General features: G+C 32.9%; 2 protein-coding genes across 2 annotated transcripts in view; one reads left to right on the top strand and one right to left on the bottom strand.

Moving 5' to 3' along the window:
- Window positions 1–500: 500 nt before the first annotated feature.
- The window catches only part of Adsl (adenylosuccinate lyase), a 114,540-nt gene continuing 89,804 nt past the window's right edge, over window positions 501–25,236 (top strand). Inside the window, exon 1 of the mRNA XM_076379482.1 lies at window positions 501–739. Coding sequence (XP_076235597.1) covers window positions 584–739 — 156 coding nt within the window. The 5' untranslated portion in view covers window positions 501–583. The remainder of the gene's footprint in view (window positions 740–25,236) is intronic.
- LOC143178991 (uncharacterized) lies at window positions 8,870–25,175 on the bottom strand. Its single transcript, XM_076377945.1, has 8 exons — window positions 25,069–25,175; window positions 22,476–23,222; window positions 18,795–18,860; window positions 9,756–9,837; window positions 9,626–9,682; window positions 9,463–9,561; window positions 9,030–9,396; window positions 8,870–8,961 (listed from the first exon to the last, which is right to left on the bottom strand). Exons 1-7 carry the CDS (start codon window positions 25,173–25,175, stop codon window positions 9,178–9,180), a joined length of 1,377 nt encoding a protein of 458 aa, XP_076234060.1. The 3' UTR covers window positions 8,870–8,961; window positions 9,030–9,177.

Below are 25,236 nucleotides of genomic sequence, written 5' to 3'. Positions count from 1 at the left end.
TTAGAAATGGAATTAACATTAATAATTTAAAGAAAACGAAACTATCCAATATTTAAAAATGTTTAATTCAAAGTTTCAGAAAACTGGATACAAATATCAGTGATTACAACATTTTAATAATTCTATTTTTAAAACATACTGTTGCAGTTGTTCCATTAAAAATTCTATACAGATTTGATCAAGTCACTTTTCTCAAATAAATATAATAAATACATCTTTAAATACTTTTAAAGATTTAAAATACTATTATAACATATTTGTTAGTTCTATTTAGGGTATGGTACAGGATGTTTTTATACATTAACATAATTGTATCTAAACCCTAAAAATAGCTTCTTTAAATAAAAGGCCTATTCAAAATGAATAAATTTTCGCGGGTAATGAACGGTAAACATAGCTGAATGAAATAGTTCGAGGTTTCGCCATCAGACGGCGCTGAGAAAGTCGGCTCTTAGTAAAGTGAATGATGTAGCGACAGATGTGCTGAGTTGATCAGCTGATCGCGTGTTTCTTCACTTTCGTATTATACGAAACCGATTTCAAGTATTGTATCGTGCGTATATTCGCTAAAAAATTTACAAAAATGAGTGTTTCGGTAGCAGAAAACAGTGAATACAGTGATTACCGCAGTCCTTTGGCAACTAGATATGCTTCAAAGGAAATGCGCTACAATTTCAGTGACCAACACAAGTTTAGCACGTGGCGGCAACTCTGGATTTACTTGGCCAAAGCAGAGATGGTTCGTAATTGCTAACAATTGTATGAATGATTATAGCTATACGTATATGTCATTTCTTAGCAGAATACTTAATTCCTGCTAAATGTTTTTTCATTTATTTTGTACGATGATTATTTCATTAAGCAATTTATCAAAAATTGAATTAGATTTCTGTTACTTTGAACGAAAAACAATTTTTGTTGAGAAGATCGTAAGTTTCAGTTGACAATTGGAGTTCGTTTGTTTGAAAAAAGTTTGTTTTTGAATTAAATTATTTAGGTATTCTGCCATTGTTGTAATTAATGATACAAGTTGTTATTAATAACAGTTGATACTTGGACGGTTTTATGTAGGTGTTGAGAATTATTGTTGAACTTTGACTGTGCGATTTAAGCATTACGAAACATTGAAAAGCAGATATTAATTATAATCATTATTTGTAAACTAAAACTTCATTTACTGAATTTAAATACATACCTAATTAATCTCTGCTCGTACAAATAAAGTGCTCGGTAAAGTACGGGCCAAAAATCTTGGAAAAAGATGTTCTCAGAAACAATATCATGAGTCTAACTCGTGATATTCATATTTAGCCCGAAATTGTGACCAGAAGACTCGTCATTGTACGCGAAGATGTTAAATTTTGAAATTGGAAATGCATTTTTTGTTTTTTAAATTTACAAAGCATACAGGAAGAATAAATACTTTTTCGATTTCTGAAAAAACTCTGTTGTTTTGGACAAGTAAGGTTCTCAGTCGATGTCGTAACTTTCATTGCCAGTTAAGATAACATTATGGTTTCACAACTATCTTTTTATAATTCCATATTAACACTTTATGAGTAAACATGGTAGCCTAACTTGCAAAAATTATAATATCATATTTTTAACGTTGCGTCAGTTGATTACGGAAGTAATGAAGTTGTCTTTAAGGCTTTGACTATGTTTGATTTTTTTACGAATAACTAGAAATTTAGTAATTTTGCATAAATTAGATAATTGAAAACTAATTTATTTATATATCGTCTATGTATAGTAAAGTTATCCTTAGCTATAGATGATGAAAATTTTTTGCTGAATTTTTTTACTATCACTATCTAAAATAGTTCGAATTCATAAAAAATATATTTTTAAAAGATAAACTCTATCATATATAACGAGAAAACGTTTCTACTTGTTTACTTTTGCTTCTTGTATTTATTAATCTATTGATCAAATAAGACAAAAAAATGAAAGCGTGACAGTTCTCAAACACCAAAATCCTAATCTGGTGCTTCAGCAATAAGACAGACCTTACAGATATAAAACAATTTACAGCAATAGGGGCAATAACAGTGATATTGATTGCTAATAAAAAAAAAAATAAATAAAATGAGAAGATCTCTAGTTAACTGAACAACTCTGGTAAAAGACTTGGAATAACGATGGAACTGTCTTACGGGATTTTACATGTAAAATTTTAGGGGTCCAAGGGCGCAGTTTGCCAAAAATTATCTTTCGTAGGAATGTTTTTATTACCATGTCGTTCCATTAGATAAGAACAGCTAGATACGAATTCGTATAACTTGTGATAAAAAGAATATTAATTGGTCCGCCAATAATTAAAATTGACACGGTTATGTTAGGTGAGCCTTTCTACATACTCCAAATATGTTTGGACAAATCTGTAAGTCATTGTACCTTCAGGGGGGATACCTATCCGGAAACACTCAAAACGTATGCATGTTATATAAACAGTACAACTGAGATCCTAGAAGGCATTTTATTAGAAGCTTATTGCGGTGACTAGTACTATTCGGAGGGAGATTACCTATAATCACAAATCCTTCAATTTTTAGATAGTATATTAAGTTATCTAGTCCAACACTGTCCAAGCGAGGGCTTGTGAGCTCTGTGGGCTCTCCTACTACCCCTTATGTCGTCAAGGAAATCACGCGACGCTATGAAGGCCGACATGATATGTTAATATCTCTGTTTATAAGAAAGCTCAAACATTACGAGCAACGTATGTGTTGGTGAAGCCATAGAACGATTGGAAGGAGAAGCAGGCGAGTAAGGGGTCCTACGCTGGACAGGGGACAGCGTTGATCTAGTCTTTATCGAGCCGTATTTTTGATGAATTAATCTGTGACAGAATAGCGGCACTGAAAATCTATGTTAACTTTCAGCTGTTTAAGTCACTCATTTTTTTTGCACGAGAAAAATGTATAATCATTCATTAGAACATGTTACATATAGAAAAAAAAAAAACGTTTACCCAAAAAAGTTCAACAGTTTTTCTTTAAAAGCTTCACAAAGATGCATGTATTTTGAACGCATCGTAGATATCCGTCCTTAAATTCAACAATAGAATCGAGTACAGTATCGTTGTGCGTAGTACAGTGTATACAATAATACTCTGATTTCATTAATTCACACTTATATTCTCTTCGTTTGCGATGTTACTTATGAAATTTCATTTATTTCGTTTCGTGTTGGGTCTCAGTAAAAGGAGTACGTACAACTTAGTTTGTTGTATTGACTATGGTATCGAAACAGTGATTATATACATATACTTCTATCGTCGCATACTAATCACATGAAAAGAAAAAAGGTTTATATTAATACATGTGTACTTATGTATAATCTGTAGAAATAGAACTATACAATATATAGTAAATTACATCTATATAGTCACCTTCATTGAATGAAAATCTAACTTTTAATATAATATAAATGCTAATATCGTACATAATAATACATACTTTCTGTCTCGACACATTTACCAATTTATGTTGTTTATTCTGAAACCAACTAAGAATAATCTGAAACTAACTAAGAAACATTACTGTACAGGTTACTATCTGAAATTGGAGGGTTTATAAATAAAATCACTACTATTTTTCAATCTACGTCTAAACAGACCAATAACTTTGCAAACATAGCATCTCTTCGTCAAACCTTTACTTTACAAATAATACTTAATTTTCTGTATTCTGAATAATTGAAAAACCTAAGCGTTTAATAAATTTTCCCATTTCTACCGCCTTGTAGTTAGAAGAATGCGGAACTTGTGATGAGCAAGGCAATGTGAAGATTACAAAAACCTTTATGGAGTGCGTAAAGATTAAGAAACCAGTGACTCGATCAAGATGTAACAGGAGCATGGACAAACGATGCAACGTAACCAACTGCCAAGTGGCTCAGAAACCCCCTCTCAACTCTATAATCAAGGCTAGAGCTATAAAAGCTAGCTCAGAAAATGTAGCTAAATGTTCTCAATGTGATAATTCAATGTGCTCTCTGTGTTCTATGGATAACTCAAGAATCGAGAATAAAGCCAAAGACAATGTCGACCAAACATGGGACATAAATGGAAATCTATCACTGCCCACGAATTTTAGAAAAAACCAACCACAGTATCAGTCAAATGCTTTGCTTCCATCCATCAGCGCGTATTTGAGCAAAAAGAAGCGTCCAAAGAATTTAAAAGTTAATGACATTCAGAAATGTTCTAGTGAGATTTTCAGGAACCAAAGTTTTACTACCAACTCATCAAACACCTATCATCCGTTTAAGTATGGCATCGATTACCTTAGTCGATTACGTGAAAATAGCACTCTCAATGAAGACAGACTTCATTCGAATGATATTTGGAACACAGCGTGCCGTTTTGAGCCAAAAGTATCCGAGACTAACGAAAAAGACAAAAATTACATTAATTACAAACAGGAAAACGTTTGCAAGAATGAGCAACGAACTTCTACAGGACAGTATCTGGAGAGTGTTCCTGGTTTCCCTAACATTATGAACGAACACCAACATCAGTTCCCTAATTGCTTTCAATATTTGAATTATTATCGGAATTTTCCCTTCAATGGTGTGGGACAGAACGATGTAAGACCTTATTTTCAATCTTCTGTTCAGTTCTCGGGCCGATCTAATTTGCCAAACCTTCGGAGATCAATGCTTCATCAGGAAGCAAGATTTGGCCATTTGCAGCGAGGATTTTTTATGAATAATGTCGCATCAGTTATGGGACAGAATTTTAACTGTGTCGGTGGAACCTTGTCTAATCAGCCTCCCTGTTCTGAGTCTCAACAGATTCTAGGATCATTTAATAGATTTTCGAATAACTTTAAATATATCGATAATTGTCATGCATTCAACGATCCTTCAAAAATGCAAATTGTACGTTACGATGATCAAATTATTTGTGAGCCTCTTATGAATTCTGTTTTTAATTATAGTGATAAACTCTTTCATAGAAGTGAAATGAAACCTATCCAAACGTATCCAAAGAATATGGCTTCCATCGAAAATAAACAATTTAAAGAAAATTTTCAAAATGATAGCAACTGTTACATGAGACCGATTTTGAAAAACATTAGTGCTAATATCAACGTTAATTATTGATTACACCTCAAAATTGTTTACTTCTTCTAATCTCAGTTGTTTCGTTCATAGTTGTATCGTTACGTAATTTTGTATCTCATTATAGTGCGTGTAATCTTAAATGGAAATTATAAAGACTTCATAAACAGGTTCCTACAGTTGCGAGAAAAATTTTCTGATCGAGGGAACTTTATACTAGGTGTTCCAGAAATATGTCTAAACTTCTGAGTTATACAGTGTTGTCTCGATAGAAGATCGATGTTACGCTCATGTTTGCGTGGAACTATTTCTCTTTAACTAGTCCTCGCCATTGAGAAAACAAATTAAAGTTTCTAGAGCACTGATTGAAAAGTAGAAATAAAAAAATTTGAAATGCCAAGACTAAAGTTGCGAGGAAAACGATTTTCCAATATTGGCCTTCATATAAACATCCCTTTTATGAAAAACAAAAACAATTTTTTTAGAATGCATTTTCAGCCTTTTTTTGTTTCCTCTGCAATTGATTTTAGGAATAAGTTAGCACTGTATATTGACCAACAGGATGATAAACTTGTTATACGGGATGGTCAAAGTGAAGTGACTTAACTGTTTGTGTCACACATGTATGTATGATTTCCTATAAATATGTGTAAATATTTGATTAAAAAGTCACGATATTAAACCTAAAGGTAATAGTAATATCGCTATTATTTATCATTATTAAGGATATCATATATCACACTATTAACGATTAAGGACAAGCTTTTCATAAACTTGATGGTATCCACCATTGTTTGGGATTGTTTACAAACGAATTTTGCTTTCGTAGATTTATGAAATTATTAATCTTTAATCATTATTATACAAAGATAGAGTTACTCTGATTCAAATGCAAGCTTTCGATTTCTGAAAATCCGTATTCAATTATAAAATTTGAAATACACAAAAAGATTGTGAAAATTTACAATTCAAGATCTGAATTTGAAAATTTTAAATTGAAGATCTAAATATTTGAATATTTGTGAGCTTCAATATTGGAAAGTTTGAAACTTTAAAATCTAAAAATTAGTAGTATTTTAAATTTCTGAAGATTTAGAGATTTGACAAATTACTGTAGACTTGAACATTTGTAGTTTGAATATTCGAAAATTTGCGAATTTGTAGACTCGAAAACTTAAATTTTATTGCAGAAATACAAATATTGAAATTTGTAAATAGCCTCACTTTTGTACATATCAAGAGTTAGTAAAAAATGAATGTGCACGCATAAACACAAAAAGTGAGTAAATATGAGTGAGCACTATAAACTTATCATCCTTGACCAGCAAGCATACATCAAGGAAACAATAAAGAAAATTGTCTGAAATAAGTTTGTATAAGTTTTAAGAACTGCTTTTAGATTTCGTAAATACATTTTATGTGAAATTTTCTACATATTCAGTTCCTTACGTTTTTTTGTGTTTTATCTTTTACTGTATAAATGCAATGAAAATCTTAATTTTTAATTTACGATAAAAGATTTAATAAATATTGTTACCAGTTAGAAGGTTGAGGCATAGACCACGCCTTTGAAAGTTCGTTATCTATTTCTGGAACACCTTATACGTCATTTATTTTTAAAAAACTTTTGTAATAAAGTAGTAACTGAAAGACGAGTGATCGTACGATGATCAACGATCAAGAGGTTTTGCTAATCAATATTTAGTGAAAAGTTCTATTAGTCATATCTTTTTATTTTAGTAATTAGAGCTCTTTGTCTTGCAATCAGTGCTACAAACCTTGTAACAGTTTGTTCTTAAGACATATATATTTATCATTAATTTTTATCTATTTATATAATACGCGAGTAAAACAAAATAGTTGTTTTATCAATGCGAGTAATTTTGTTCAAACTTTCTACATATTAATAAAACTAAGGTTCCTAACAGTTAAGTACAATTTTATATAAGCAGTTTATCAAAACAATTGCTTAGTTTTCACCAAAGAGTAATGGCATGACTTATTTTAATGGCAACTAGAAATCAATTGCTACATTTTTACTGTAATCATAGTAATTTATTAGAATCATACTATTTATATTATTTTATTTTCTGTTTGTACTAGTATAATGTAGTAGCTTGTTTCGTGAATTTTCAAATATTCTGCAATGTTTGTAGTATTATAAATATAGAAACTTACACGTATACTTTTTATTATATCGTTTGTTATTGCATCTTATTTTCTTGATCAAATAATTAGTGGCGCCGCTAGAAAAATGAAATTGATAATGTCGTAATTACAATTTATTATGGACATTGAAAACTATATTAAACAAGAAATAATACTGTTTTACAAGCATGTTACAATGTGTTATAATCATTTGCGTACTTCTACAAAAAACGTATATTATTTACAATCATCTTCATTTGTAATGAGTGATGTTACATGTATCTTCTTTAGTAAATAAACAAGGCTTTGAAATACACTAAACCATATGTTACATAAGTTTAATTAGAAGTAACATGAAATTATGTTACATTTGATATTGTTTGGAAGTTTGTTAACATAAAGAAGTGTGTAAAGAATGAATTAAATTATTTTTCTAAAGAAGAAAAAATATATTCTTTTATACTACACATTAATACAATTGTTTTTTAAATTTGTTAAAGTGCAAGTGGATGATACATCAATTATGATAATGTACCACGTTGTCGATTTTTATTTTCAATTTTTTATTTATATATATAGTGGGACACCGGAGAGCCGTAACGTCGAAGCGTGACGTCACGCGTGCGTCGGGGCCCGTCGCAGCAACGCGAAAACGCCCGAGGCGAAAAAAAAGAACGTCGGGAGAGTCTGAAAAAATATGGCGAGCGACGCAAAACCGTCGTTGTATCTATCGATCATTATATTGCATTATTTTTCTAGTAACTGATGTTTATTAATATCCAACCTCACCATTTCTATCCCGGATATTAGGAGAAATCCTACATATATATATTTCTTATGCATAGAATGATTTGACGTATACAATGAGTTTTTGAAATTGGAATAGAAAATAAAACTACGGCATTGAACTTAAAACTTCAAATGCATTTTTTCCAAAACACATGATTTTATTTGGCACCTAATACATAATTCATTTGATTAAATTTGGACATGATGTTCTTTATAGTATTCTTTATAACTTTATAATTATTTTTATTTCCTGATAAATCTCCGTTATTCTATAAAAATTCCACTTTTAAAAAAAAATGTATAAATCGCAATTTTTTAATATTACACACACAAAATTCTTTATTTCTTAAAACATTCTTTGACTACCAATTTAATATTCTTTTAAAGTGTAGCTGAAAACCACGACTCTGAAGAATATCACACGAGGAAAATTGGGTCTCATTTTTTAAATTCTCTATCAAATCAAAATCGGACAGAATGATTGAATGTTCTACAGTTTTTCATGCCACTATTTAAATATACATATAATTAATACATTTAATTTAAATTTTATATCAAATTTTACGATAGCAGCTTTCATTGGCTTTTAGTTCTGTATAACTGACTCACAAAGAAACATTTTTTTCAACAGTTTCAGCTGTCTAGTACCTTTAAATACAACTTACAAAAACATTACATTAAACAAAATGTTTCATATAACTTGCAATACGAGTTATAATATTAACACATAATAAAGAACTCCAGTATTCCTTTGCTACGTAAAAAGGTTTAATCTTTACTTATATATTTCATCTACTGTATTATTAAAATAAAAATTTAATTCTAGGTTGTGATGTGATAAGATTAACTTTCTTACTATAAAGATATTCACACTTGTTTATTAATTATACATAATTTTACATATATACATATAGGTTTAAACATCATTTTCAATTCTTAGGACCTTTTGAATTTCTGCAAGCAAAATAATATATTTATAAGAATAAATATATACATATACACTTTGATAATTTATCACATACCTCTTACTCTAATTTTAATGTCATGCGTACTTTTCACTTGCATACCATTCCATTTGTATTCACATTTTTATGAGTATTCATACACTGCATTTTTACACAGTTTAGTTGGATGGGGCTGATTGCATGTGTACTTGTGTTTGACCAGATTTTACGTTATTGTCAGATCTCTTTCGTAAACTCTGAATGTAGACAGAACCAATATAACCAAGACGATAATTGTAAATTGTTTCAATTCATTAAACAAGCCTTTAATGTAGTAATGTAAAGTTACTTTTACTGCATATTCGTCCATACTAATCCTTGGCCGTAGAAAATTCCCACAACCTGCACATCTTAGACATTTCTGTTCCTCGTTTTTGTATAATACCTGAAATAGATGAAAATATTGTCTCATACGCTGCTTTTAATAATATATCTTTTATGCTTGTTGTACCTGAATGCAATTAACTGTAGCACAAAAATCACAATAAAGCCTTCCTCGTTTGTCTTTATGAACATTGTAGTATCGAAGAGGACTCAATACTGGGGGAACCTGTTAAAGCCTAAGAGATGAAGTGTGCATTCTGAATTTACTCAAATGTAAGAGTAGCATTTACCTGTTGCTTTTGGCACGAGGGACAAGTATTTACAGTTTTGTCTTCACCTGAACCTGGCTTTAGAGAGTAGAAATTTATATCTTCTTATCACTTAAAGGTGGAAATTTAATAAACTTTTTTTAACAATTACCTCTGATTGTGGTTTATTAGTAGGAGCATCAACTTCATCCTGGGTTTCAGTTTTTCCAGTTTGAGCACCTGTGTTTATATGTCTGAATAAAAGAAGTTTTTGTATTAGTTGCGGACCTACCAGAAAAGTATGTATCTATCAGCGTAGCGAATTACATCATCCCGGAGTAGGGGTAAGTTATGTAGTAAGGAGCTGCAACTACAGAGAGGAGATCGCTTGACGGCGCGGCGTAGCCGCCATAGTAAGGGAATACGTCCTTTGGTAACGTATCGTGATGACGCTTGATAACGCTACTTTGTGTTATGTATCGATAACTACATAACCGTATCCATATGACATATTGTAAATATAATGCAAAATAAAATAAAAAAGGTTAAAATTAACTGATAGATATATAATATCGATTTCATTAAAATAGTTATTTAAAACATGTATGTATTTTGTATAAAACTTAATAGTATCCAATACTGTATGCGAGAGCAAAGTTAATTGAAGCCAATTGTTTCAAAATTGAATTATCTACATTTTATTTCTCTTTTAAAAACACGATATACATACATACGTGCATACATGCATACACATACAAAAATTGGCTTCAATTAACTTGGCTCTCAGATACAGTATTGGATACTATTAAATTTTGTACAAAATATATACATGTTTTAAACAACTATTTTAATGAAATCGATATTATATATATATTTCAGCTCATTTTGATTGTTTATTTAATTTGACATTATACAGTAATGTAATACATAAATTCCAATAGAATTGTAATGTCTTAATTACAATGACTCAATCCCACTACCATCCCACCACCATCCCACCATTAAAAATCCTCAACTCAGCGTGACCTGGTCCTATGGACAAAGACAGTGAATCGGTATAGCAAAAGTAAACAAAAAAGATATAATAGGGCGAGCAGCGGTGGCCGACACCATGCATTTGAAACAAATGTCGCATATATTATAAAAAACGTGAAATTTCAAGAATACCAATTTCTATAATTTTCATCTTACCTTTATAAAAACGGTGCCGGTAAATTTATGAAGTCCTACGGATAAAAATGAGTCCAAACTCTACATAAATTCGACGAGTTTTTATTATTAATCACAGTTCGCGATCTTCTGTTTCGCAGTTTTTCCCACACATACACATGTATATGTATAGGTTCGCACATTAATTTGCAATAAAATTTCTTCACTCCTGCTTTGTTTACAATAGTCTTTTAGGCTGTATGCTTGGAATTGTACAAGTTTATCATGCTATTTTGACCAAGAATATTAAATGCCTTCTTTACATCCTCTTCTGTACATTGACACGGGGAACATTCCTCGTTTACTTCTGTTCCTTCTTTTCTTTCCCCTCCTCTTTCTGCTTCTACTATAGAACTTATTTCTTCCTCTTTACAATTTGATATCCATTCTTCTATTTCTGGTGCATTTAATAACGTTTCCAGTAAGTTTGTTGTGTTGCTGACTTCTGTTTCTGGCTCTGTGTTATCTGTAATTTGGTTTTCTAGAAGTTGCTTCCACGAATTTTTATGTCTTTATGTGTAACTTCTTCCCAGCATTCATATAATTTATAAATATAGTTTTTTAAATTATATATCGCATAAAATTCTGTAATACCGACAGGATAGGTTAAGGGCCTAGGGTAGTCACATGACTTACAGATTGCGTGGTCGGTATCTGCTGTTACAGTTTTCGTTACAGAAATAATATTACCTACAGACACGTGCCTGCCAAATGAATGCGAGATGGAGCCACACTAATTCCCCCTCCACTACACATTGTACTGCACGAGCCGTATGTACGTGAGTTCGGCTCCTCCCGCTCCTCGGACCAATCCGGATAGCTTTGGAAAGTTATATAAAAAAATATATAGTTTCATCTAAAAAACCAAATTTGACCATCATATCTCATGTAATAATAATGTTACAAAAAATTCGCCTTCGCTAATAAATTGGCCCCTCCGGACCATCCAATCCTGTATAAATAATTTTTTTATCTCTAATATTTTAGGAAATAACGTACTGTACAATGTTTGCTGGGACACCCTGTATGTAGTGAGATAGACTCACAATTATATTCGTGATGTTTGGTGTACAACGGATAACGGGCAACGTTGTTAATGATAGTTTTTTTTAAAGAAAAGACCATAAATAAAATATGGATATAGGAAGCCCGTTAACGTTTGCGTGTAACCTAATGTGACTATGACGATTTAAAAAACGCTATACATTCGCTGTCCATGGTTGTATAGAAAAAGCGAACACGTTAATCACAAGGCATATGGACGAGTTAGGCCTAATGTGGAAAAGCTTGTCTTAGAAAACATTAGTGCACCCAACAGAAAAGAAAGAGCACGTTAATAAAGTAAAAAAAGATGGTGTTACAGCAGCACTGTGTGCGAATATAATGGTCACCCACAAGCTTGCTCCGCTATTTATTAATAGATTTAAAAGCCCACGAGTTTTTGGACTCAAGTGTTTGGACTCATTTTTATTGGTAGGACTTCACTAATCTACTGGCAGCATTTTTATCAAAGTAAGATGAAAATTACAGAAATTAATATTTTTGAAATTGCATGTTTTTTGTAATGTACGCGGCATTTATTTCAAGTGTATGACACTGGCCTTCACTGCTCGCCCTACTATATCTTTTTCACTTACTCTCACTATTTCTTTGTTAGGAACTCAAGTCTTGAATATAAGCAAATTCCTGGGCGAATAAAATCGCTACGTATAATGCGAAAATTACAATGTAAACCCTCAACTTATAATTTAAACTTGATATTTATTTATAATATTTCTTATATTCGCATCGTACCACCGCATTACGTTACCAAATGACGCGTTACCTCCACTACAGCGTCAAGCGATCCCCCCTCTCTAGTCACACTTCTTTACTACAGTTTACCTCCACTCGACGATGATGTAAATTTGCTACACTGGTAGATACTTTTTTGGCAGATCTAGTTAGATAATTTTATCTAGATATGCTAAATTGTAAGGATGTTAAAAAACGAAACCGAGACTTCAAGAATTTACAGGATGATCAGTTTATCTGGAAACCTTCAAAACTACTGCCGCTGTCGGCCATAAGTGGAAATACAGAATAAGTCTTGTCTCCGTTCTAAATACCTTTTAAACGATGGTGACAGTGTCGTAAAAGAGGATTAAGGAATCACAGATTACGATAGCCCCATTCTATAAAAGAATATTCTTTGACAGTTTCGTGTGGGATACGCAGGATTTGAGGAATTGAGGAATCTATCTCAGCGCTATGCTTATTACAATTTCGTACTAAATTATGTGGGAATATAGGTTAATAGTTATTGTAGATATGTAGATTGTAGGTCATTCGTTGTGTTCAATTAATTTGTAAAATTGATGAAAATAATTTTGTACTGTTTAAAGCATTGTGAACTAACTAGCTAAAACTCTTACTATCCGAATATCCGACTACTTAAAATAGTCATTGTAACTCAAACTTGGATTCGAGTATCAGGAGACGCGGCAACGTCTCGCGCCAAGTAGTTCAGTGGTTATTAACAGTTACTAATTGTAGCATAAGCAATGATATTTGTAAGTTAATTTCTTCTCATAAAAATGAAGGCGCACTTCATGGGGTGAAACATAATTTTCTTGTAGCATATTCGAGCAGTATCAAAAATATTTTAAATGGGAGCCACACTCTAGTAGCAGAAATAAGATTAAAAGTGATATTTATTGGGATTACAATATTGGCAATGTTTTGGTAGAAGATTAAATTCTTACGCTTGACGTTTTCTAATAATTTCAATGGATTTGTTTGCCCTAATATCTTAAATTGGTTTTTTCAAATGACTAATGCTTTGTGGGAGAGTGGATTCTATAGGGTAGATTTGTTAAGGAAACGCATATACTTGGCGTGCTCTTATTTACCCTTTTATGGTTTTTGGAGGGGATTAATATTTCTTGATAGTTATATATTTCTTCAATTTTACATGTTACATCAATCTCGCATGTATATGATTTTGATAAAAAGGGCCTGCCAAGCACACCTTAGGTTTAATTTTTCTGTTTTTCACATGTATTTGTTATTTATGAATTGTAAAGCACACTGTACAAACGAGGCAACTACTTTTGATTTCGGTACTTTTTTTAAATTAAATGGTAATAAACACTTTTGGGGATGATTCTTTATTATATTTTTTTGAAGTTTTGGGTTTCATTTTTATGGATTAATATTTTTTGACAGTACTTTTGTGGGGTTTATTAACACTCGTTGTATCTCAACAACGGCTAATCGCAGCATCATGATCTTAAGCTCATTTTAAAGCAGAGAGTCTGGCGATTTGATTGAGCCCTGAATGAATTTGCTGTGACCATTTTGTTCTTATTTATTTAGCAATTTATTGCTAAAGCAAACAATGCATCTTCAATAGGAAAGTTCAAACTTTCTACCGCTTTTTTTATCTACGTTCTACGATGATTCTATCGCCTTTGAGCAGCAATTAAAGTTAAAGAGACGGTTTCTGCTTTAAAGTTGAATAACTTTATTAAAAAAAATCGCACAACATTCAGCAAACACTTATTTTACACGGGAAAGAAGTCGCTTTCGACTGGTATAAATGCAATGAACCTAAAAAATTTGTTACGCCCCATGGAGTATTAGAAAGTTGGTCGAAATTTAAAAAAAAGTTTAAACTGCCCTTTATAGCGCTATAACTTTGCCACAAAACAACAAAACTAAAATCTGAAAACAGTACGCAAAAGTAGAGATTTCACGCTTTCAAACGACTTTTTAATATTATCAATTCGACCATTTTTGCCAAAGTTATGTCTATTTGAACTTGGCCCCATTTTTCGGCTTCGTAGAAGTGATCCCTTAAGTCTTTTGCTGAGTGTATTATAATTACATATAATATTGTAGTTCACTATTGTTAATTTTGCCATATCATATTGGAAGTATTGGAAAGAAAGAGAAGTTACTCGAATTAGATTTATTAGGTCAATGCACATTGCTAGGTCTCCTGTATTGAGATACGCACACCACTATACTGAGCCTTACGTTTAGGGTAAATGTTATTGCATAGCAGAGTAGTGGTAGGCTCATGCTCCTATGTATGCCTGTACACAGTCAAACCAATGCCAAATCTTTAATAATTTTTCCTGACTAAATGTTTCATTTGCGGCATATGGTTTCTTTCAAACATTTTCTATATTAAACGATTTGAATATGATTATGTAATAAAAAAAAATTAAAATTAATTTTCAATGTTATAAACAATTTTGCAGACGGACCTTTTTGCAAATGTCCACCGATCCAGAGGTGTGGATTTACCCCTGAAAGCCATGATCATTAATTTTTTTACATCCTGTACACGTCAAGCAAAGAAACTTTTGACAAAACGCTAACAATAAGAAGTGACTTTGTGAAACAACGAGTCGTGTCGTTCTTGTCCGAGCATCGTCTCTGTAAAAGCTACAGAATTTATTTCGTAATAAGATCTATTGTATTCTATATATGTACACAAACGTATACATATGTATATTTTCCCCATGTCAACTCATATCTGGTTATGGAATGGGAAAGGCATACGTGAAACGTATGGTTCCTTAGCATTACATGTATAACATAAGTAAATATAACCTAAATTATATCGTATTTGGTATCACTTTAAAGAAAAAAATGTCACGAGTGTGATAAAAAATTGCGTGAGGAAAGAACCACAAATAAAAAATGTTTGCTCATGCATTAGTATTGTCTCTCCGATACGCAACTTTTAATCTTCGCTGAAGTACCTCAACTTTCAGTTTCTCTTTCTTGTCGACTAATTGCCTTTTTATACGTTCGGCAAATTATAAATAATATAGTACCTATAGGGGCGCTAGTTTCGGAGGTTTCCAGATAAATTGATCACCCTGTATAGCACAGTACTCCTGAAACATAGTCTCGCTGCTCGGCACAGGTCGCGAGCATTTATCCTGGGTGGGGTACTAAGTTCACACCTCATTTGACTTCGAGTGGATTGTTTGTTTAGACTTAGACGATAGCGTCGATCCTCGGCGACGTCACTCGATGATCGAAGACAAGGACGGTTTCAAGAAATGATGAGAATAAGTGAGATTGAATGAATCGCAAGCGAAGGAAAGGACAGCGTAAGAAACAAATGAGAGCGAACAAGAAAGAATGAACTGAAACATACTAGGCTTAGTGCATACTAAATGCACGTGGTCCGAGACCCGAACGAGGAGTCTATGCCATGAGAAAGAATGAGAGGAATTGGGATTACGTGCATTTAGCATCGGTTCATATGTACCTACTTCCTTTCACTCTTTCCCATGGTGTAAGCTCGTTACTCGAATCTCGGCCCGCGTGCATTTAACATTGGTTTATTCTTTCCTTCTCATTCACATTTACTCTTTCTCACAGCGTAACCTCGTTGCTCGTGCCTTGAACCACGTGGGTTTATCATCGTCTCGTTCGTACTTGTTCACTCCCTCTGACTCTTTCTCACTCTTTCCTATGGTGTAAGGTTATTGCTCGAGCCCCGGTTCGCGTGCATTTAGCATCAGTTTGTCGATACACTAGTTACTGGCATGATTAGAAAGCTATTTTTTGTGTTTTATTAAAAACGATAATGAAAAAAAATGAAAGTTGTTAAAATACACACTTGAAAATTATTTGAATCATGTCGTGTTTGGTCTTGTTTTTATCCGAAAAATCACAGTAATACCTCCTTAATTTTTTAAATACCAGTCTTCGATTATTCACAAAGGAGCATCGAGCGAGCCGAATCGTGTCACATTTCACGCTTCATTAATTCGAGGGTTCCTCCATTCCCCCAATGGTGGGGTTGGCGACGAGACTTTATCAGGGAAGATCTGGTGAGCCTATATCTCAAGAGTACTGTACTCGTCAAAAAGAGGAGTGAAACGCATCTAATCAACACGTTAAAATCAATCCTGTCGACATAAAATGAACTTTTATGAGCGAACGTTAAATACGGCAAGTCTGTTCGCAATACATTGTATGGAAATAAGCATGATTCTATCTATCTATTGTACATGATATTTGGCATTACTTAACTATAATCGCTTGATTATGTGATGAGTATAATTACATATACCTATATTCAATAGCGTAAACTATCATGAATTGCCAAATCTGGTGACTTCAGAAAGTACTGGTTTTTAAGTTTTTTTTATTGTTTGGAAGTATTTAACCCCTCAACGTGGGAGCAGTCTGCCGAAGAGCAGTGTCGTGCTGCGTGTAATTTCCTATTGGTGGAAAAGCTGGATCCTCCTTCGAGGACCTCACCATGTAGTCGGTCTGGGAAAGTATTGGCATATTTGAGTACTATTGTCGACCTGGGAAAGCATTGTCACACTTGAGAATCATTAGCCGTTTCACTGGAAAAATAAATGTGCACTTCAAATACCCTGACGACCAGGATTCGTCATTCTGTGCGTGGAACCACTTTTTCCGTGACGATTAAGACTTGTCAATCCACGTTGACGGGTTAAGAATGTTTTTTCGAATTGCATCAGCGGCCGACCAACATGGAATTCGGACGAGGGTGGGGAAGAAGGATGGACTCAAAATATAAAATTTTAATGTGAGATATTAATTAGTTTCCGAGATATTAATGAAAAACTGGCTCCACTCTAGTTATTGGGGCAATGAGCAGGCGGGTTTGTGTATCTTGATCGCTTTGATTGAACTTGACTCGCTTTTTTCAAGTCGAGCAATAATATTATTGCTCAACGACAAATCAGCCTGAGAATAGTGTAACATTTGAAATATGTATTGGTGAACTTGTCGAAGTTGATCATGTTGATATGTACCATGCCTGAGGATCCTTCGGATCCACGAAATGCGTAATAACATATAAAACATATCCCAGGTGACTCAACACCCTATAAGAACCTACTGAGTCTAAGTTGATCCAGTGAAGAAAGGTAAAGTAGGACACGACTTTAGTTGCAATTATAAACCATACGAAATGACTATCGCGTCGTCTATATCCATGTACGCAATCACATCTTAATACATTTTTGTATTAGTAACATCTGTATAGACAGAATTCCATGTTTAGTACTGACATCTTTTTATTACCATCTCGGAAACTATTTAATTCTCAAAGCTAAAATTTTATATTTTGGGCCCGTTCCTCTTTTCTTCTCACCCAGCACTCCTCTCAAGTTCGTGCGGGTCGATTGCGGGTGCCATTCAGAAGAATAGCCGTATTTAATGATAAACCATAATAATAATATAAGTATAAAGTTTATGACTATACTATTGAGAACAGTTATTAGCAAAGTAACTTCAAAGAAACACAAAAGTTTCAGAAATAATCAAATATGTCAACAGGATTTTGTATCTCTTATTAAAAGGCTAATTCTAGAACCTATATTGCTGATAAGGGCACAAGTTGAACCTAAACACATTATTTTTTACCAGTCTTTGCAAGTTTATAGAGACTAGAAATACCCGACACATAGTTTTTTATCGACAGTCCATATTGAAGAGATGATAACGACCTTCAAAGTTGGGAGTTAAAAACATAATTTTTGAAATATCTTCTAAAGTAGTACATAATCATAGGAAGAAAACTTTTTAATTGTTTATTTTCCAAAGACGAACTCACTTCGTGAGAAATAACATTGTTTGATTAATATTTTTTGCAAACTATTAACCAATTTTTATTTAATTTTCATATGTGTAAAATATAGTCTGAAAGAAGAGATCTCTAAACATAATAAATATTTCTCCATTTTTATAATGTTCTAAGTTATTATACTATATTTTATGCTATCAGTTGTATCTTCAATAAATATTACGTAGTATTAATTACCTGCGTAATGTGTATGGAAAGCCCATACTGTGCTCAGCTGATGTGCACGGCCATAGGACTTGCAGTCTTATATGTGTCGAATATTTTTGGCCACTCTACAAACCTGCAATGGTTGATCAAAATCCCTGTGTTCGGGTTTGATATGTTCTCTTATTAGACATTTTTCACTTTATTATGTATGTGCTTACTTACGTCACTTCAATGGGTTCGACTTTGTTATTCTTTCGAAGTATGTGAGTCTTTTTATTTCTGGCTGCCCTGCAATATTTTAGTATAATGTAAAACAGCTATGTCTTAGTTCCGTGTAGGGAACAAAAATTAAATAAACTCTTTAGGTACAAAGCTTCTATTATTTATTCTACTATTCGAATTTTTGTTGTACTTAAATATTTCCTGGAATGGCAAATTTAAGTAATTGAATCAATTTTTAATAAATATGAATGCTTCAAACATAATCACAGTCATTAATATATACTAATAATTATATAGTAAATAATGTAAGCTTTTATTTTTTACAGCTAGAACTGATACTCCAAAGCTGATTTCCAATTTCACGACTTAGTGGTTTCTCAATCACACCAGTCTCGCTCTTTTCAATACGATCCCTCACACCACGCACCTATCTCGCGTATTGCCTCCCTTCTCGCGATACCCGGCACACATGGCACACTCTCACACAGAATTGCTTACAGTAATAATATTTCAAACACTAGTTAACGGCATTTCGGTTAATGTATCTACTATTAAAAGCAATCTAGAGGAAGAAGTTGCGATACCCTTAAATAGTTATCAATCTACTAATATACCTTCTTATAATTTTGCATTTTACAATCTGTTAAATTATTATACAGTTTATTATACCTACATAGCATAGAAGAAAAGAAAGTCTGCCGATTATTCACATTAGATAAGTATTCTGTCACTATTAGATTTACCGGCAAGCAGCTTGAAGAACGTAATGGTGTGTCTACATTATTTGTTTGCTCACGAGCAAAGCCACGCGCAAGCCTGTCTCAATCCGTTTTTGAGCATTTGTTTCCCTATAAACGAGAATAGGCTCGAAAACCACGAGTATCACGAATGGGTTACGAATGCCCATTCGTACTGTTCATGATACTTGCAAGTATGAAGGTCCTCTGGAAATCCCTTAACTCCAGGAAGCCCCACTTTTGTCACTTGACACTTGATGGGTCTTTCACAGATATTTTCTATACTTTCATGATATTGGTAATTCGAGAAGATTGTGTTTATTTATTTGACAATACGACAAACGGTACTATGTTTCGAGGATTTCGTTGCGCCTTATCCTGCAGCACCTATTACTTTTAACAGGCGGCACAGCAATTTAGTTTCAACCAATTAAATTCGTGAGAGGAAGATACGCGTTCCAGAGCTGGCCCAAGCAGGCTTGCGAGCGGCTCTGCTCGTGAGCAGAAGAATAATGTAGACGCACCATTAGAAGTATTTTACAGGATCTAGTTCATACTTTGATAATTAAGTAGATCATTACGTCAAGGATAAGAGGAACAGAAGAGGAGAAGATAAACGAGAAACTGATTATTATGTACCTAGTCCTGTTGTAAATTCTATTACAAACGTATTGGAGGATTGTAAAACAATAGAACGCGTTACATAATCTCTACCTAATTAGAATATTTTTTTTAAATTCATGTAGACGGATGTGAGACCGTCATCTTTTGAAATGTATACATTTGTTCAAGCGTTGGAATCATTGATATCTGTTTTAATAACGATGCGACGTCGCATTATTACTTTCCTGGGTGTTATTATAGATATAATTAAGTTCCTAATTAAGAGTCTTATTATACATATAATAACAGAGGAAAAATATTGTTATGGGTCAAATTTTGATCCCATCAGGATTTTTGTATTTCTCATTATTTTGAGGTCCCCTCGAGACTCCTTGAAGTCCAAAAATTCCAAAGAACTGTTAATTAAATTCTGTATGTGTGTATGGGTGTGTATGCGTGTTGTATTGGCGTCTATTTTGCTTTATATTTTTGTACTGGGTTATCAGTATTTCATGAAATTTTATATGACGGCTTCTGCATATTTGACATTAATGCTATGTATGTATTATAGTTTCAACAGATTTTGTTTACCTGGAAAAAGGGAAGGGGTTGGGGGCATGTATCAATGGGGGTTGAAGTTACAGAAAATATTCTATCAAATTTTTAACATATTATAAAAAGATACTATTGGTAAGAAAGATGCTCCTAAAGTTTCAACAAAATCAAAAAATATTGAGTTTCCATATCATAATAAATTACTTGGCCGGTGGCCCAAAGTATCACAATCGCAACGTCAATTTTTTTGTACTTAAAAAGCTAACCGAAAATGGGTTCCATTCGTGAGATCTTCCTCAAGAAACTAAACAAAATTAAAAGGCGACTACATTTAATTTGTTGTAATTTTATTTAGTTCCTTGAGTAAAACTTCAAGAATGGAACACATTTTAGGTCAATTTCTAAGAAAGGAATATAAAGCAGTTATGTAAAAACATATTAAGAAATGAGTACTCGAAACGTTATGATCAATAGTTACTACGCTGAATGAACGTGTACGATGTCAAAGGACTTTCATAAAAAATGATGACCTAACATGTCTTCAATTGTCAAAACAAAAGGTTTAAATTGTTTTCGAAACTTCATTGTCACGCTTGGTGTGTTATAACGAAATATATTCAAGAACCTTATTCGTAACACGGATTTTTTGTAGAAATATTTTGGTACAACATTCTCTTGTTTCTGTGAAAACGATGTTTGCAGTCAAAACTTACCAAATCGACTTTCTATAAGAAATAGTGAGACCTGTGATAATGACTCTCTTTTAGAAGCCTAGGTAAGTTCTCCAACAGAATACTGTTTCAACTTAGAAAGCAGAAACTAGACAAATTAGATTTCAAACAACGTTTCAGACTTCATAGTAGTCTAGATTTGAATGAGCTGGTTCACAAATTGCGGTTAGAGTTACAGAATATATATGTACTCTAGAACTTCTCATAGATGTTTGGATAGCCTGAAAAAAGATTTGACAAAGTAGATCAGCAGCAGATGCACCGATTTTTATGAGACTAGGCTTAATTGAAAAATCGTACAAACATGATATTCACGATGATATTCGTGATTAAAGTTTTTCATATACGCAAAACTCCAAATAATGTGCACGGTAGTGCCTACTATGCCCTGCATATGTATGATTGGCGTCCCAGCACTACCGTTTCCGCTTAATAATTAAATGTCGTTACAAGTTTGTATTAAAGCATTGATTATTTCGTATAGGATTCTTGGATATTTTTCGTTCTGACACATATTAGCGATCGGACGACCATAACCGTTCAATCCGTTCAGACCCAGACTTTTGGTGAAAAATTAATAAATTCTGATTAGTCACAAAATTATAGTCAGCAGGAGTAAGTAGTATTGTTATTGTCTCTCTTTCCCCCATGTTTCGACTAATAGAGGGAAATGATGGCTTTAACCAGCTACCTAGGAATCAAAAAACTACAAGCTCGACATACGATTTTCTTTTGCTCTCTATTTTGCTATAATCACCTACGATATTTCTGTCCCTGAGAGCTAATCCAAACCAAATTTTTTCTGCTATTTTTTAGAAGAGCAGAAAACAAATGTGATTACCAATTTCTTGACATATTATTTCAAGTAGTTTAGACTGTTAAATTTCTTAAACTTATAACGTAACTTAAATAGATTCTTATTATTTTAATAACATGAAGAGAATGCAGTAAAATAATGTATAAAATTTAATTTTGGAAAAAACGGACTTGAGTTAGGCTAACTCTCAGGTACAGATTTATGACAGAACTTATGAAAAGACTAATACTCTACTTACGTTTGTGTCCCCATTTGAGGCTGAGGTACTAAAGAAGTCTCCAAAGATCGTTCCATCTTCGTGTCGTCCATATTTTTCGAATCACTAACCTTCTCTTTGTCATTTGAGACACTTTTCTTTGCACCTTTTTTAGAGACTTCTAAATCATCCACCTTTTCTGGACTTTCTTTAACGATATTTGAACGCTCTCCCAGGGGTTGTTCCAACCTATAAGCTGCAGTTGAATCATCGAGGATAAGTTCAGAGTCGGTGACAATGCCAGTAATGCTGTCGTATCCATCTTCTATGCTTGGTGTTTTTGCATTTTTGTCAACATTTTCTTGAATCTGTTTTATGGCAGTAACTCCGTCTGTTTTTTGACCTTCAATTTCTTGTAAACGACTTATTATTTCCGCAACTTGTTGTGGTGGAGAAATTATCTTCGACTCTGAAACCCGCAATGCTTTTTTCAAATTACTGGTGGGAGACTCTTTAGGAGTAATCACTGATTCCTTTTCTGTAATAATTTGCACCGATTTTCGTTTTTCTGATAACTGCTTCTTCGTAGGGTCTATCTTCTTTTCTACAGGTACCTCTAATGGTTTCTTCAGAACAGAAATCAGTGGCTCTTTCTTTACATCGTGTATTATTTTCGTTTTTTCTTTTTCTGGCAGCAAAGTTTTTTTTTGATTCTGCACCTCCGTTTCCTTCTTCTTCATTATGCTCACTTTTGATGCCTTCGATTCCATGGATTCAACAGGCTTTTTTCTAACGGAAAAATTCAATTAGTATCTACTTGTGATAAGAGTAATACTATTATCTTATTTTATCGTTTCTTAAGGTTATTAATTAATCTTTTTCACACTGCCCATTCCCAAACAATAAATAGTGTTCGAATTTTTGCAGTTTATGTATTTGTTTTGAAATTATAATTATTTGAAATTAACAGCTTTCAAACTTTTCCATTCTGCACCTTCTACTATGTATGCTTTTTTTATAACTTTCCTATTATATTTTCCGTCAATAATTAATTTTTACAATTCTTTGGGACTTATAGATTGATGCCTTATTAATATTTTACGTGCCAGAAAAACACAAAATTTGACCATTTTGTGCCATTCTCTTTCTTCTTTGCTGAAAAAAATCAACTTTAAACATTTATAATAATAGGTAACAAGTGGATACGCATGTTAAGGTGTTAACTCTGTAACGAAACCTATTTTGATTCTTTTATCAATTGATGTTTTTACTGGGAAAGGCTGTTACAAAGAGTGAAAGCTATTTAATGAACGAATGTCCAGATATAATATTTGAGCTATGCTTGAACATCTCCAAGCGGTAAAAATGAGACCACAAGGGTTTAGTGCGATCATCAAGACACGGGCCATGGTAAGCATTCAAGATTTCTCAAAATTCTTAATACTATGACATGGTCACAGAAGATTTTGAAGTGTCGCGACTGATTCGTGTTTTCTATGTTTTCCTAAACAATGAGAGATGTCTAATGTGTTAGCTTAAGTGGATGCATTGCATTGGGAAAACGACTGAGAGGGGTTCAGGGAGAAGATTGTCGGGATCCTCTCTCTTTTTTAAAAACTGCATAAGGCAAAATCTTGCATTAGTTTTTTGAAGCAGTAAGTTGTTGACCATACTGCAGTTCGAGTAGTCTTTCCACACTATGTATTAGAAATCCCCATCTCAAATGAAGTTCTTGAATGAACCAGCTAAGATGTGAAACACTCAAATAAATATTGTAAAATAAAAACAAATTTTGTCGCAATTCACAATAAAGGATTCATTTTTCCAAATTTGAAGTTGAATAGTTTCGAAGATCTGATGTCTATCAGGTTAAAAAATTTAGTTTCAAGGAAAAGCATGTTTAAAACTTGAAGTTCGTATTACATATTACGAATATTACATATCGTATTCAATGCTGTAATTTCATTAACTAGTCCAAACTCTAAAAATCTCTTTACTCGAAATAATCACTTATCACTTGCAGGGACCATCTATCGAAACGTTCTCTGCCTATCTATCTATCGACATTATCTAGCTTGGCAGTGAAATACTGCTTCAAACTGTAGTATAGAAATATTATTTCAAGGTTGTTTGTAATATTAGACGGAAATATGTATTCTATATGAATCATTACTGTATTTTTTATTTGATATATGCATGCGTCTTGTTTAATTATACGTATTATTTATATTGTACGAGAGTTGTATAAGCAATAAACCATTTTTGTTATTTAATCAGAAGTAAAAATAACAGAAAATTAAAATTATTAATATTAAAACACATACCCTAAAATTATCCAAATCATATTGTGTGTGATCTTATTCTCATTATAAAGGTCATAGGAATAGGATAAAAATGTTTTTAGAAAAATAAAATTTTAAACTTTAACTTTTCATTGTTGGTTATGAGTTTTAAATGCCTTCCTAACGCTTTTAAATGCACGTTTCATATTTTACTGGTTCCGAATGGCATATCCTCCAAGTAATAGAAATAGCAATGAACGTGTAATAAATCAAATCTGACTCATATATAACAACAATTTACTGTAATTAGTTTTCGCTTGAATGCCCTCCTCCCTCTAATTCAGAAGACTTACGTGACTTTCGCGTCATCGTTGTTGACCGTTTGAGACGAGGTGTGGGCTTTCCTGCTGGGTGTGACGCAGTAGGACGCAACAGTGAGCTTTGTGATGGTTCCTGTCATTTTTGGATCCCGCAGTTCACCTTCGGTACCTTCAAAGTAACGAATGCCGGCAAATGAAATC

This window comes from Calliopsis andreniformis, chromosome 5 (assembly GCF_051401765.1).
Source record: "Calliopsis andreniformis isolate RMS-2024a chromosome 5, iyCalAndr_principal, whole genome shotgun sequence".
NCBI classification, from domain to species: Eukaryota; Metazoa; Arthropoda; class Insecta; order Hymenoptera; family Andrenidae; genus Calliopsis; species Calliopsis andreniformis.
Note: the sequence above shows the minus strand (reverse complement) of the source record. Positions and strands in the feature narration are given on the sequence as shown.